A 14,500-nucleotide genomic window follows, 5' to 3' on the forward strand; every position below is an offset into this window, starting at 1 on the left:
GGTAATGGGGAGCGTGAGTCAGAGGGCTGGCAGGGAGCGGGGCTGCCGTGAGCTCATTGCCTCCCCTTCTCCCCGTCCAGCACCCCCAGCAACAATTAACGTCAAGTCGGGGAAAGGAGAAGCCAGACAGAAGGGGGAGGGAGGCTCAGGGACAGACTGGAAAAGACATCAGAGAGAGAGAGACGGCCGCACAGCAGTTTCAGGCTTTATTAACAACCGGGTGTAAAAAACCAGATGGGTCTGGCCGCCCCTCTCGGCTCACCTTCCGGGGAGGGGCCTGGCGTGGGCAGCCCCGTGCCCACCCTGTCCTCGCCAGGGCCTCTCTCTGGGCGGACTACCCTCCTCTGCAAAGGCTCTGCTCATCCCCTCCAAGCAGTCATCAAACCCCTCCCCATTCCCAAGAGGGCCTTGTCCCCATTTGGGGTGCCCCAGCCACAAGTCCTAACCCATGGGGCCGGGCCCCCTCTCCTCCTCCCCACATCTCTCTCCCGGGCTGGAGCACCAATGGTGCGACCTTTGCAGACAGACCGAGGAGATTTCTCAGTGCAGACAAAATCTGGATCAGGGGGCTGGGCAGGTTGACCCCTGTGAAAAGTTCAAGCACTACAGACATCAGCCTGCAGTGGGGGGTCTCGCCCTCTGCAGGCCTGCCTCTGGGCCCCGGGCAGGCTGGGGATTCCCAGAGGGAGAACCCGCATACAGTAGTCGCTCACTAAGTGCTCTCCCTCCCGCCAGGGTCCGGACTCACAGGTCCTTGCTGAACTCCCTCACGAGGGTGTAGCCCATGCAGCCCCAGCTCCCCTCAGCCTGGTAGCCACACCCCTCCAGCATCCCCGCCACGCCCCACGCTGCCACAGCCACTGGGACCACAAGCCGGGCCCGGGGCTCCCCCATGCCTCCCGCCCAGGCCCGTGCCCGGGATTCGGCGAAGGCCAGCAACCGCCTGCCCACACCTCGGCGGCGGTGCCATCGAGAGACAGAGAGGCGGGTGACCCGGGCCCCGTCCCCAGCGTTGGAGCCTGGGGCCAGGGCCAGGACCCCACACACATCACCCGAGCTGCGCACTGCCACCCAGGGGCCCCCCAGGCCGCCTGGGGGAGGCAGTGAGCCCCATCGGGCCCGCAGGCCCAGCTTCATGGCTGCCACAGCCAGGAACACGGGCAGGAGGAGGGCCAGGGCGAAGGAGGCCAGGACGAAGCGCAGGCCGCTGCTGGCCGCTGCGAGGAGGAGCAGGGCCGGTGGCCGTGTCAGGGCGTGGAGGGCCACACGGTTCTCCGTGTCCTTCACGCCAGCCTGTGGGCAGAAGGAGCCGTCAGAGCCGGGGGCCTGGGCCTTGCATCACATTAGGGCCCCCGTGCCATCAGACATCGGGGAGAGGGGAGGGGGTGGGCCCAGGCAGGGGCGGAGGGGTGGGAGCTCCCAAAGGAGAAGGGAAGGCGGTGTGATGGGGCCTGCGGCCAAGGAGCAGGCAGGGAACAGGACCACGTCTGCTCTAGGCTCCAGTAAGCAGAACGTCCAGCACACTGGGCCCTGAGCGAGTGAGGGAATTAGGAGCTGTGCCGCACACCCGATTCGGGGGAGCTGCAGGGAAGGCTGAGGCCACAACAGGACAGAGGACTGGCCCAGTTCAGAGTAGGCGCATGCTCTGGACACCAGGAGGTGGCACTGGGGGGCAGGGGGAGACCCAGCGCCAGGCTGCGGCCCAAGGGCTCTGCTCGAAGAGCGCTGGGGAGGAGGCTGGCGCAGGGGGGCGGGCTGAAGTCTGCAGAGGAGGGAGGGAGCTGGTGCCACGCTCATCTCACAGCCTTCCAGCTATTCAAACTTTTATTTTTAGTAATCTCTACATCCAAAGTGGGGCCTGAACTCACAACCCCGCCGTCAAGACTAACCAGCCAGGAGCCCCTAAAACCTTTCTGACCCTAGGGGTAGGAAGAAGGCACTAGGAAAAGAAGGGACCGAGCCAGGAAGCCTCTTAGGAGGAAAAGATCAGGTTCCAGGAGGCCGGGCTGGCTCAGGCAGGTGGCTGGAGCCGCTCACGACGGGGCCCCGCCTGCTCTCACCTTCAGCATCTCCAGCACCAGGGGTTTCTCGTCTTCCCTCATCTCCCGCACGGACAGGTGGCCGGGGGCCATGGCAGCCCCCAGGCTCCCGCGCCCCCGAAGGCAGCGGGCGTGCACCTGGTGAAAACAAGCAGGCCAGCGTCAGTGAAGGGCACCTCTCGTCCCCACAGCGCCCCAGACATGGGGACCAGCAGCAGCATGGTCCAGATGGGGACACCGGGAACGCTCGGGACCCCCGAGCGAGGTCCCAGGCAGGACGGAATTCACCCTCCACCCCGCGACCTTCCTCAAGTCTCCCGGACACCGCCCCCCCGCTCCGCCCGCCGCGGTGCTCAGCGAGTTCCCCCTAAAAGCCCTGCGGACGCCAGCACCCTGCAGCCCGGGGTTCCCTCCCAGGCCCCGGGGCTGCCCTGGGGAGTCAGCGGAACTCCCCCCCAACAGCCAGGGCATGGACCACGCTCCCGGCCCCCCAGGCGTCCCCGACCCCCGTCGCAGGAGCAGGCACCGGAGGAACCTCGGCAGGTCGCTTCAATCCTTCCACCAGGTGTGGGGGCAGCAGGGTCGGGAAGGGGTCGCCTGCGGAAGTGACGTCGCACCGCGCACGGAGGGGGCGGGGTCCGCACCCTGCCTTAGCAACGGTTGCCAAGCGTCCTGGCTGGGGTGGGCGGGTGGCAGGACTCCCGGCGCGGGTCGGGGAGGGACCGGGGCAAGGAGCAGCGACCCCGCCAGCGTTGGGGTGGAGGGAGGAGACGCGAGCAGACGCGGGACGGGGCGGGGCCGGAGGGGATGCGGACGGCGGGTCGGCGCAGATCGGTGCTTACCCGGGCCGCAGGGGAGAAGCGCACGTTCGCTTCCTGACCTTCCCTGGTTGCTAAGCAAGCTGAGAGGCGGTGGGGGGGGCGGTGATGGGAGCGCATCAGTTCTCATTGGCTCGGGGGCCTTCGCGGGAGGGGCCGCATCCTGGGCTCACTAGTTACCAAACTCCCGACCCCAGGAACCTCCACCCCAACCCACCTGGCCTCTCTCAGGCACCTTCGGGATAAGGATTCCCACCCACCCATTTTTCAGATGAGGGGAGTGGTGGGGTGACTGAGCGCACAAGTGGCAGAACCAGGATTCTGGGTCCCAGCTCCTCCCCACTACAGTGACCCCCGCAAAGCTTTTTTAAGGATAAACAGAACCTCACGTAGAAGTGGCTGGCCCCAAACCGCAAAGTCAGTCACCTGAGAGCTAGGAAGCAAGAGATAGAAGACTCCAAGCTCCCAAGCGGTGGCTATGGCCATGACATCCCCCACCCCCACCCCAGCCGCCCCCAAGAAAACAAAACACGGGAGAGGAGATTCTGGTCTTTATTAGCAAGCCCAGCCTGCAGCTCCCCTCCCCCCACCCCCCAGCCCAGCCCAAGCAGTGAGTCCGGGTCTCTGTGTCGGCAGAAGAGAACCCAGGGGTTCTACTCAAAATGTGTGCACCAGCTGGACTGCGGGCAGAGTCTGGACGATCTGGATGGAGGGCAGCCCCTGCGGGGTCATGCCTCCAGGTGCAGCGCCAGTGGGCACCACTTGTACCATCTGGGAGGGGGGGGCCGCGGAGATGCCCACCGGGGCAGAGGCTTGGCCAGGCGGCGGTGGGGTCAGTAGCTGCAGCGTGGCAGCGCCTCCCCCACCGCTGCTATTCTCGAGCAGTTCGGCGGCTGGCGCACTGCGGATGATGAGCAGTTTCTGTCCCGGTGGGCCCGGGGCAGGCGGCTCGGCCAGCCCGGGGGGGAGGGTCTCTACCTCCTGCACGCACAGCTGGGTCTGCTCCCCATCTGCCCCGCTCAGCACCAGGACGCTCTGCAACCCCTCGTCTGTCTGCAGCGTCTCAAAGAGCACATCCTGGACGACACCAGTACTGGCCTCAGCATCACCTGGCTCCCCCGGGCCGGGACCGGCCAGCAGCTCCTCGGCTGTACCACTCTGAACCACCAGCAGATTGGGGGCCTCAGTGGTCACAGCTCCCCCGCCGGGATTGGACAGCTGGCCTGCCACAGGCTGGAGCTGGACGGTGGTCACTTCCTGAGCCGGCTGGAGCTGGACCGTGGTCACCTCCTGGGCCGGCTGGAGCTGGACCGTGGTCACTTCGGGGGCTGGCCGGAGGGGCTGGAGCTGGACCCCACCCACTTCCTGTGCCCCTGCCTCCCCACCCCCTACATTCTGTAGAACGATGAGGCTCTGCCCTCCCCCGCTGGCCCCTGCGTTGCCCCCTCCCTGAACCCCCAGTCCCCCAGGACCTGGCAGCCATACTACTCCAGGCCCCTGACCCGATTTCCCTGCTGCCCGTGGGCCCTGCCTTCCGCGGCTGCTCCCAGCACCAGTACCGGAGGAGGGTAGCAGGATGAGCTTGGGGGGAGCCGGTGGGGGCGGGGGCGTAGGGGGTTGGACGCTGCTGGGGATAAGCTGGAGGCCCTGGGCGGTCTGCACCAGGAGAAAAGTCTGGGAGTTGGGGGCTGCCTGGCCCGGGGGCGGGGCCGGGGCCGGGCCCCCTGCCACCTCGAGGGAGAGCGTGGCCTGGAGGTGCGGGAGAACGTGGACGTCCTGGGTGGCGGATGGGGCCGGGGCGGCAGCCAGCGGGGCAGGGGGCTGGGAGCCGGCGGCGGCGGCGGCGGCGGCGGGGGGGGGGGCCGCGGGGCCGGCGGCCGCGGGGGGGGGGGCGTGCGTCCTCAGGTGCCGCTGCAGGTAGGCCGCCATGACAAAGCTGCGGCCGCAGACGGGGCAGGCGAAGGGGCGCTCGGCCGAGTGCGTGCGCTGGTGCAGCAGCAGGTTGGACGAGTGCGTGAAGGTCTTGGGGCAGAGCGGGCAGCGGAAGGGCCGCTCGCCCGTGTGCACGCGCTGGTGCTGCCGCAGGTTGGAGGTCTGCGCGAAGCTCTTGCCGCACACGCCGCACGCGTGGGGCCGCTCGCCCGTGTGCACGTGGCGGTGGCGCCGCAGGCACGACGTGTTCCGGAAGGCCTTGCCGCACTCCCCGCACGCGTACGGCCGCTCGCCCGAGTGCAGCCGCAGGTGGTACTGGTAGTGCGAGGACCACTTGAAGGTGAGGCCGCACTGGCCGCACGTGAAGGCCCGCAGGCCCGTGTGCACGCGCTGGTGGATGGCCAGCAGCGACGAGCGCTTGAAGGCCTTGCCGCACTCGCCGCACTGGTAGGGCCGCTCGCCCGTGTGGTCCCGCAGGTGGTAGCGCAGCCCCGAGGAGCCCTTGAAGGCCTTGCCGCACTCGGCGCACTTGTAGGGCCGCTCGGCACAAGCCGGCGCGGGCGCGGGCGGGGCGGGGGCTGCGGGGGCCAGGGGCTCCTGGGGACAGGTGACCTCGGCGGCCTCCGCCTGGGGGGGCGGGCGCCCCGCAGCCGCCTCTTCCACGTGGCACTGCTGGTGCGCCAGGAGGCTGGCCAGCTGCGGGAAGGCGCCGTCGCAGCTGCCACAGCGGAACGCCTGCCCGCCGGCCGCGCCGTGGTTGTGCTGGTGGCGAGAGAGGCCGGCCACCGTCCGGAAGGACTTCCCGCACGGCAGGCAGGCGAAGCCCGGGGCGGCGGCGGCGGCGGGCGGGGGCTGCGGCGGCGGCGGGGCCGGCGGGGACTGGGGCGGCGGCGGGGCGGGGTCCGCCTTGGGCGCCGCGGTGGCGTGCGCGTCCTGGGGCGGGGTGGCTGCCTCGGGCCCGGGGCAGGGCTGGTGCTCCAGGAGCAGCTCCTCGCTGCCGAAGCCCAGCTCGCAGCCCTCGCAGCGGTACACCAGCTCCACCGTGGTCTCGGCCGCGGCCAGGAAGAGCTCGGGCACTACGGGCGGGGGCGCGGGCGGCGGCGGCGGCGCGGGCGCGGGCGCGTGCAGGTAGGCGTCCGACACCAGCACCTTGGCGCTGGGCTCGCGCGGCGGCGGGGCGGGGGCGGCGGCGGCGGCGGGGCCGTGCGTGCGCTGGTGCAGCAGCAGGTTGGACGAGTGCGTGAAGGTCTTGGGGCAGAGCGCGCAGCGGAAGGGCCGCTCGCCCGTGTGCACGCGCTGGTGCTGCCGCAGGTTGGTGCTCTGCGTGAAGCTCTTGCCGCACACGCCGCACGCGTACGGCCGCTCGCCCGTGTGCACGTGGCGGTGGCGCCGCAGGCTGGACGAGTTCTTGAAGGCCTTGGGGCAGTCGGGGCACGGGTACGGCCGCTCGCCCGTGTGCTGCCGCAGGTGGTACTGGTAGTGCGAGGACCACTTGAAGGCCAGGCCGCACTGGCCGCACGTGAAGGCCCGCAGGCCCGTGTGCACGCTGCGGTGGATCTGCAGCAGCGACGAGCGCTTGAAGGCCTTGGGGCAGTCGGGGCACTGGTAGGGCCGCTCGCCCGTGTGGCCGCGCTGGTGGTAGAGCAGGGCGGACGAGCCCTTGAAGGCCTTGGGGCAGTCGGGGCACTTGTAGGGCCGCTCGCCCGTGTGCGTGCGCTGGTGGTGCAGGAGCCGGGACGACCAGCGGAACGACTTGCCGCACTCCCCGCACTCATACTGGGCCGTCGGGGCGGGGGCTGCGGGGCCGGGCTTCTCCCCGGGCCCCTCGCTGGTAGAGGCCGGCGCCATGTCTGCGTGGGAGCCGACCATCACACCTGGCGGGGGATTCCGGGTCAGGGGAAGGCAGGAGCTCACCCACCTCCACCCAAACACCCCACCTTCTCAGCCTGGACATACACCTTTGCCCTTGAAGATGCAGAGGGTACCTCCCCAGCCCCCCACCCCCCGCCCACGGGATAGACTCACTCCCTTAGGATCAGGGCCCCCAGTGGTCCAGGTCTGCCCCAATGCAAGGCTTTATTTAGGTGCTGAAACAAAGTTCTGGCAAACTGGGACGAGTGCTCACCAGCCATAGGATACTGCCCATCCCCTCCAGGAGGCTAGACAAGTCTGAGAAGGCTGTGCGTGGTCTTTAGGAGGCCAAGCACTTCCCTTAGGACTAAGCTCCTTCCCTCTACAGATAGGCGCCGTCCTTGAAGAAGGCCGGGGGTCTCTCTAGCACCCTGGCTTCTGATCCTTGACCCTTCTCCCTCTAAAGCCTCATCTTCCATCCTGCCTCAACACCGGCTCCCACTGCCGCTATAACTAAAGCCCTGTGTGCATTCCACTCTCCACCCCGCCCCCCAATCCTGCTTGCCTACTCCCTCTTGCGTATTAATCAAAGATCCCTAACCTCCACCAGACCCATAAGGGCACTGCACCCTCCACCCCATCCACATCCTCACTTTCTGCCTGGCTGCAGTCTCCCCTTTTTTTTTTTTTTAATTTTTAATTTTAAGATTTTATTTTAATTTTTTAAAGATATATTTATTTATTTGAGAGAGAGAGCACAAGCAGGAGGGGCAGAGGGAGAGGGAGAGAGACTCTCAAGCAGATTCCGCGCTGAGCATGGAGCCTGATGCGGGGCTCCGTCTCATGACCCTGATATCACGACCTGAGCTGAAACCAAGAGTCGGCTGCTCAACCGACTGAGCCACCCAGGCACCCCAAGATTTTATTTTTTAAGTAATGTCCACACCCAATGTGGGGCTTGAACTCCCAACTCCGTGATCAAGAGTCACGCGCTCTACCGACTGAGCCAGCCAGGCGCCCTTGGCTTCAGTCTCCCTTTGCACTCACGCCCATGCATCTCCAAGTTCCCTGCACTGCTCACACTGCACACACACACCCACTCAACAGGTGGTACTGGACATATTTCTGTTCCCCTCAAACCTCTCTCCTTTCCCCTCCTCCTCTTAGCAGGTGACCTTGCCACTGATCTTGTCACTGAGAACAGAAAAGCAATCAGAAGAGAACCTTCCCATGTTCTAACTACTGTAGCAGTGATTCTCAACGAGAGCAATCGACTCTCACATCCCAGGGGACATCTGGCAATTGTGGGACTGTCCAGTTGTCAACTGGAGGGGCTAGTGCTCCTGGCATCTAGTGAGGGGAGACCAGGGATGCTGCTCGACACTCTACAGTGCACAGGACAAGCCTCCACAGCACAGAATGATCCAGTCCAAAGCACCAGTAGTGCTGAGGCTGAGAATTCCTATGCTACCCCTCCCCCTTGCCTGCCTCGGCCCATGGACTCTGACTTCCCACCTACAACTTCTCCTTACCTCCTGGACTATTTCAGTGTACCCACAAGCTGCATCTCCCATCTTTAGAAAAAACAAACAGCAAAACCTTTCACCCCACCCCACCCCCGCCAGCTATGGCCTTATGTCTCTCCACCCCCTTTGCAGCAAAGCAACTCAAAGTGCTGTCAATACATGCTTTTTCCTGGGGCACCTGGGTGGCTCAGTTGGTGAAGCGTCTGCCTTCAGCTCTGGTCATGATCTCAGGGGTCCTGGGATCAAGCCCCGCATCGGGCTCTCTGCTCAGCAGGGAGTCACCCTCTCTCTCTCTCTCTCAAATTAAAAAAAGAAAAATACATGCTTTTTCCCATCCCAAACCCCATCACTCAGATCCTCCTCCCCCTGACTCTACTCCTGGCCTCCCTGGTACTAAATTGCATGGTCTCTGCTCAATCCCCAAGGGTCCCTCCCTCCTTAAGCCACTCTCCTCACCTTGGGGCACTGGTTCCTTTTCATCTCCCTGACTTGTGAATTTAGGAGAGCCCAGGGCTCTGCCGACCCTTGGTCCTCTTCCTCATCCACACTCTCTCCCAGGGAACCCCCACTCATTCTCAGGATCTCAGTCTATAAGTGGGATGACTCCAAAATGTATCTCTATTTGACACCCTCTCCTTTGAACTCTAACCCCCTGCTACAGTACGCCATATGGACGCTTAACAGACAACTCAAATTTATCATGCCCCAAATCTAACTTGGTGGGGTTTTTTTCACTCCTGCTCGCTCCCTTCTTCACCCACAGTCTCCATCCCTGAAAACCGCTCGGTCTTTCCTCAGGCGTCGCCTCTTTCTCTCACCACCTATGCCCAATCCAGCAGCGGGTTCTCCTGTCTCAGCAGGAACATATCCGGAATCTGGCCACTTCTCTCCTGAGTCCCCCATTGCCACCTTTGTCCAGGGCCTTCCTCCTGGGCAGCTGCAACAGCCTCCTAAAACAGATCTCCATGTTTCCACCCCTACTCCTCCTACCCCGAGGATGCGCCCAACACAGAGGCTGCGGGGAACTTGCCCTCTACTGCTCCCATTTCAGAGAAGACAAATCTCTTACAGGAGCCTACAGACTTCCCATGCCATGGCCTCCTCCCCTCCCTGACCTCCCGCTAGCCTCTCTGACTCTCACACCATCCAGTCACCACCTGGAGCCTCACACAGGCCCCTGCCAGGGACCTCCCCCCCCTTCCTGACAGGGTGCTTGCTGACATGTCACCTCGGGGAGACACTCCCTGCACCAGACCTCAATTTGCAACCCCTTCCAACACTCCCCGTTCTCTATAGTACTTCTCACCTCCTAACCTGCTTCCGATCAGGGTTTCCCAACCTCAGCACTGTTGAGATGTGGGGCTGACTAGCGCCGAGGGGCCTGTCCCGAGCACTGTGGGGTGTTTAGCAGCATCCCTAGCCCTCTACCCACTAAATGTGGTGGCATCTTAATCACTGTCGCGCTCCAGCGCCTAAAACAAAGTCCGGCATAGAGCGAGCACTGAGAAAACATATTCTGAATGAAAAAAGGCCGGGCATCCCCTTTGGACAGGCTATAAAGATTCCCTTTAATAAGATGAGCATCCTCTTTAAAATGTAAGCAAGTCCTTTTAAGAGAAGCTGCCCGTGCCTTTCGGAAGACCGAGCATGCCGTAAACAAGAGGCGTCCGCCCCCTGCAAGAGCCGGGCCCATCTTGCCCAATGAAGAGCACCCCCTTCGAAAGGCCGGACCACACCCTTCCATCAGGCCCGACTTCCCCTTTAAGAGGCTACTCCCACCGCACACCCATGTCCACCTTTGTTGAGCTAAGCTAGTGTAGGCTGGGAAGCCACCAGGACTCAGAAGCTATTCCTTCGATGTCTGGGACACTGTCGGTGACCTTTCACAAGATAACGCATCCTTAGAGAATAAAAAGCGGGAAGCTAAGGGGAACTGCAGAACCTCACCCGCCCCTCCAAAAGCAGCCCCTTGCCCTTTAAAAGGGCGGAGCCGGCCTAGCGGACAAAAGTCGGCGGTGAAGTAGCGCCCTCCCCTTTAAGGCATCCCTTCCGGTTTCACGCTCGCCGTTTCCCCAACGTCTCCGCCCTCCGGTCCCTCCCCCCACCCCCACCCCTCCGGTCTCTCACCTGCGGCCCCGACCGGGGGAATGAGCGGGGGAGACCTAGGGCCTTCCCACGGGGGCCGACGGGAAGACGGGGCCCCGGCAGCGGCGGGACAGGACTGGGGGCCTGGGAGGGGGGCGGGGGCGCGCTCCCTCCCAACAGCCCCCGGCGCGAGGCACCCAACCTTTATCGGTCGCCTCTCGCGCACACAAACCCCGACGTCCCCGTTGGCGCGTCACGACGCCACGTGCGCCGAGGCCCCGCCCCGCCCCTCCCGTTGGCCTGCGGCGGTCGCTCGTTCCCCGGCGTAAGCGGCGCACGGCATCGTGGGAGTTGTAGTTCTTCCCCGACCCCCGGCTGCCTGGTCGTTTTGGCGGTAGCGGAAGTCAGCCCAAGGCCGGGGAGGGCCGGCCCTGGACCTGGGGTGGGTGGCTTGTTCCCCCTTTCGACTATCGATTCTCCCTCTCTGTCATAGAATCCCTCTGCAGCAGCGCGGTCTCCGAACGGCCTAGCCAACCAGGGGTGTGGGCCTTCCTGGCCTGGGCCCCACGCCCAGGCCCTGGTCTGTAATTTCCCCGTCGGGGAAACTGAGGCCCGCGAAGCTTCCTGCCCCCCAGAGGCCCCACGCGCTCGCGGTTCCCGGGCGTCTGCTGCGTGCCCGCGTTGTGGTTGTGCAGGAACCTGGGCCCCGCTATGCCTTCTCCTTCGTGGCCTGGGGGCTTAGGGAACCACTGAGCTGTCCCGGATCCCCTGGCCCCCTTCCACCTCAGCCCAGAACGGCTTCAGCCTCTGAGCCGTACTGGCTGATGAAGGGCATCCAACACGGTTTCTCAGCCATGGCACTAGTAACGTCTGGGCCAGATCGTTCTTTGTCGTGAGGGCCATCGGTGCCTTGTAGGGGGGCCAGCAGCCTCCCTGTGCCTGGCCTCCACCTTCTCTCCCCACATGTCCCCTCGTTGAGAACCACTGCTCCGAGGCAGTCCCCCTCAGCCTGAGGGCTGTTTATCAGACCAAAAGGCCCTTCTGCTCCTACCCCACAGCTCCTCAACTCCTGTGGGAAAGCCTGCGATGCTAGGTGGGCTCCCATTACATGCTCAGCAGCACTCAGCCATGGTTCATGACACAGGGCACCCAAGTGTCCGCAACAACCAGCAAGGGGCCTGATCAGAAGCAAGCGGTACTCTTCGTTGAATGAGCCTCCCAGGCAGTTTCCCAAGGCCCCCAGGCAGGCCCAAACTCAGGTGTGATCTGAGCTGATGTGGACCTGTCTTTTTGTCCCTGCCCTGCAGGATCGTTTTTGCAGTGTCCAGTGAATTCGTGCATGGGAATCCTAGGATTCCAGCTCAGCCCAAACATCCCTTTCACTTCAACTTTTACCTCCCCTGCCAGAAAGGAAGCTGCCCAGGGACTGGCAGGGACACATGAGCAGAGCTCTGAGCTGTTGAGGAATAAAGAGGGGAAGGAGACAGTTGCAGCCATCAGGGTAGAGTTAGGAGGCCCTGCCCCAAGGGGTTGGTCCCCACCCGCTGCTAGAGCTCCCCAACACACCGGACCCCACCCCCTGAAGTTGCTCCCAGATGGAGGGAGGATTCCACACTGGGTCAAGGTGTGGATGTGGAATGTATGGCCCAGCTGGCTGCAGGGAGAACCTAGGCCCACCTGCTTCATCTCAGGCCACTGGGGCCCCTGCAATAGTGAAAGGAGCTCTCCGTGCCAACAGAGCCCCAGCCAGCCCCCATCTACCTGCCAGTCAGGAGGTATAATGAGGGAGGTGAGAGAGGCCAAGTCCCAGCACCTGCCCTTGTCAGCCATCCCCTACTCTGGAGCCAGAAAAGAAAGGCTTTGAACTCACTGGCCTCAAGGAACTGGCTGTGCAGATTTAACTGGCTTTTTCCAAATAGTAGTAGCTGGACACCTCGTGTAGAATCCTCTACAAGGGACATCATGGGGCCCTCATACAGACGAGCAAACAGCCTAGCAAACACCGCTACAGGCCCCTGGCATTCTTGTTTCTGGCCAACAACACCCTGCCCCAGGTGCTTTTGGGGGAGACTAACCCCCTCAACTAGATCAGGCATCTTATCCAGCCCCAGACCCTCCAAGTCCTTGTCCCCCACCTTGCCAGCCAGATGAACCATTTATCCCGGAGGACAGAGCTGGGAGTGGGGACTGCAGCCTTTGAAGGTAGCCAAGACCTACCTGACCCTTCCTAGGGATCTAGGCTGTTACTCCTGCCCCAAAGGCCCCGTGTGCATGTGGGGCTGTCCCTCTCTGTTACCCCCATCCCAAAGCTGTCAGCCAAAAAAGGGTTGGCAAGGGTCTGCACCCACCCCACCTCCTGATTCCAGAGAAAGGCAGCCCCACTCTCACTGGTAGTCAAAGGAGAAGAGACCCTGGGAGGAACTGGGGAGCCTGGACCTTTCCCTCTTCCTCACACTCCCCCCTCCCAACCCTGCCAGCCACACTGTGGGTGGTGGGGAATGTGTCCTGGGTTTCTGGAACAGTCCAGCTCCAAGGTGGCCCAGCCAGGACCAGAGTCTGGGTCTGCCCTCTTTGGGATCACAGGGTGGGGAGGGGGCTCAGGTCTCACTCACGGTGCCCCCACATGCTCAAGCCCTCCAGTCCACATCCCTTCCCTCTGGAAGGAGGGGGCGTGTGAATTCAGGCTGTGCGGACATTCGGTTCTGGTCTGGGCCACTCAGCCCGTTGCCTTCGTGATGGCACCACTTGTGTTCACTAGAGAGGCGAGGATTAGGGGCTGGGGTGAGAGGTGTCCCTGGAGCACCTGTCTCCCCCTACACACAGCAGGAGGTATCTGGACCAAAGACAGGACTCCCAGGGCCAGAGGTAAGAATAAATAACCTTTTTCACCTGAGTACAAGAAAGAGAGCAGAGATGCACTTTAAGCAAGGTGGGGGGTGGGCAGGAGCCCAGGGGGCTGGCCTACACCTCCCACAGACTAAGGATGGTCCTTTTTGACATTTCTTGGGTCTCCCATGGGGTGCCCAGCCGGCCCTGCCCGCATGGGCCTGTCCCAGAGAAGGAGTGTTATCCCCACTTGACCGGGGGCTAAGTAGAGGCCCTCTGAAGTCTCTTGGCCAAGCACAGAACCAGGAAGTGATGTAACATACTGAACCAGGAAGTGATTCCTGTAACCCGGAAGTGATTTAACCAGGAGCGTCTCCAGCCCCAGAGACCATCCCCACCCTAGGCCTATCTAGCAGGTCCCCACATGCGTGGTCACAGCCCAGCGCACAGGAGCCAGAGGAGACTCCCCGGCTGGTCACACTGGGTCACACGGTCCCTCCTGTACGGGGGAAACACATCCCTCGGTTTTAAGTACAAAAATGTGGACCAGGGACAGATCCGCGGCAAATGCCCTCCCCAGGAGTGCCCTCCACTTCCCATGACGACCCCCAATGACCCACGCCCTCGTACACCACGTGCCTTTTCTTCTCGTGGCCAGTGGGTATGACGGACATCCCTCCTGTGACAGGTTATGTGATATGGCGAAGGTGAAGGGATTTGGGCACGTGCAGTCAAGGCTCCCCGTCAGTTGACGTTAATCAAAAAGAAATGTAATGGTTGATTTTATGTGTCCACCTGACTGAGCCACAGGAAGCCCAGGTATCTGGTTAAACTCAGTTTCTGGGCGTGTCTGTGAAGGTGTTTCTGGAAGAGATAAGCGTCTGCATCAGTAGACCGAGTAAAGCCAAGGGCCCTCCCCACCGTGGAGGGGAGGCGACTGGCCATCACCCAATCCGCGGAGGGCCTGGCTAGAACAAAAAGCTGCAGGAAGGTGCAGGAAGGTCGATTCCCTCTCTACCTGACTGAGCTGCAGTGTTGATCTTTGCCTGCCCTCGGGGCTCCTGGTTCTCAGGGCTTTGGACCCAGACTGGAATCCACACCATTGGCTCTCTGGTTCTTAGGCCTTGGAACTACACCACTGGCTTTCTTGGCCTCCAACCTGCAGATGGCAGATCATGGCACTTCCTCCCTAATTCCACGAGGCAGTATCTTACAGTAGAGCTCTTTATGTATAAAATGTAAGATATATAACATCGCTCTTTCTCTCTCTATATATATAGGTAGATAGATAGAATAGACACAGATATAGATCCTATTGGTTCTGTTTCCCCGAAGAACCCTAATACAGAAAGATTGTACTAGGTGGGCCTGATATAATCAGGCAAGGTCTTTGAAGCTGGGTCTAGAGGTCAGAGATGTGAAA

The 14,500-nt window shown here is 62.7% G+C and overlaps 2 protein-coding genes across 6 annotated transcripts; both read right to left on the minus strand.

Annotated features, from left to right (window-relative positions):
* Window positions 1–165: 165 nt before the first annotated feature.
* Window positions 166–2,970, minus strand: NAT14 (N-acetyltransferase 14 (putative)). Of its 4 annotated transcripts, none has more exons than XM_032388240.1 (3): window positions 2,882–2,970; window positions 2,061–2,177; window positions 166–1,293 (listed from the first exon to the last, which is right to left on the minus strand). In XM_032388240.1, exons 2-3 carry the CDS (start codon window positions 2,130–2,132, stop codon window positions 745–747), a joined length of 621 nt encoding a protein of 206 aa, XP_032244131.1. In that variant the 5' UTR covers window positions 2,133–2,177; window positions 2,882–2,970; the 3' UTR covers window positions 166–744. The 4 variants fall into 4 exon arrangements, with proteins under 4 accessions (XP_032244131.1, XP_032244133.1, XP_032244132.1 ...); XM_032388242.1 differs by lacking the exon at window positions 2,882–2,970 and adding an exon at window positions 2,575–2,861; XM_032388241.1 differs by lacking the exon at window positions 2,882–2,970 and adding an exon at window positions 2,566–2,861.
* A 442-nt stretch (window positions 2,971–3,412) lies between these two features.
* ZNF628 (zinc finger protein 628) lies at window positions 3,413–10,481 on the minus strand. Of its 2 annotated transcripts, none has more exons than XM_032388746.1 (2): window positions 10,294–10,481; window positions 3,413–6,663 (listed from the first exon to the last, which is right to left on the minus strand). In XM_032388746.1, exon 2 carries the CDS (start codon window positions 6,656–6,658, stop codon window positions 3,515–3,517), a length of 3,144 nt encoding a protein of 1,047 aa, XP_032244637.1. In that variant the 5' UTR covers window positions 6,659–6,663; window positions 10,294–10,481; the 3' UTR covers window positions 3,413–3,514. The 2 variants fall into 2 exon arrangements, with proteins under 2 accessions (XP_032244637.1, XP_032244638.1); XM_032388747.1 differs by lacking the exon at window positions 10,294–10,481 and adding an exon at window positions 9,473–10,184.
* Window positions 10,482–14,500: the final 4,019 nt, after the last annotated feature.

This window comes from Phoca vitulina, unplaced genomic scaffold (assembly GCF_004348235.1).
Source record: "Phoca vitulina isolate PV1807 unplaced genomic scaffold, GSC_HSeal_1.0 scaffold52, whole genome shotgun sequence".
Lineage (NCBI taxonomy): Eukaryota > Metazoa > Chordata > Mammalia > Carnivora > Phocidae > Phoca > Phoca vitulina.

Bases quoted from the DNA above. Each gene is read 5' to 3' on its own strand.
- NAT14 (XM_032388240.1), bottom strand. From the start codon at position 2,132: ATGGCCCCCGGCCACCTGTCCGTGCGGGAGATGAGGGAAGACGAGAAA. The intron at 1,294-2,060 runs GTGAGAGCAGGC...TTCTGCCCACAG, and splicing joins TGGTGCTGGAGATGCTGAAG to GCTGGCGTGAAGGACACGGA.
- ZNF628 (XM_032388746.1), bottom strand. From the start codon at position 6,658: ATGGTCGGCTCCCACGCAGACATGGCGCCGGCCTCTACCAGCGAGGGG.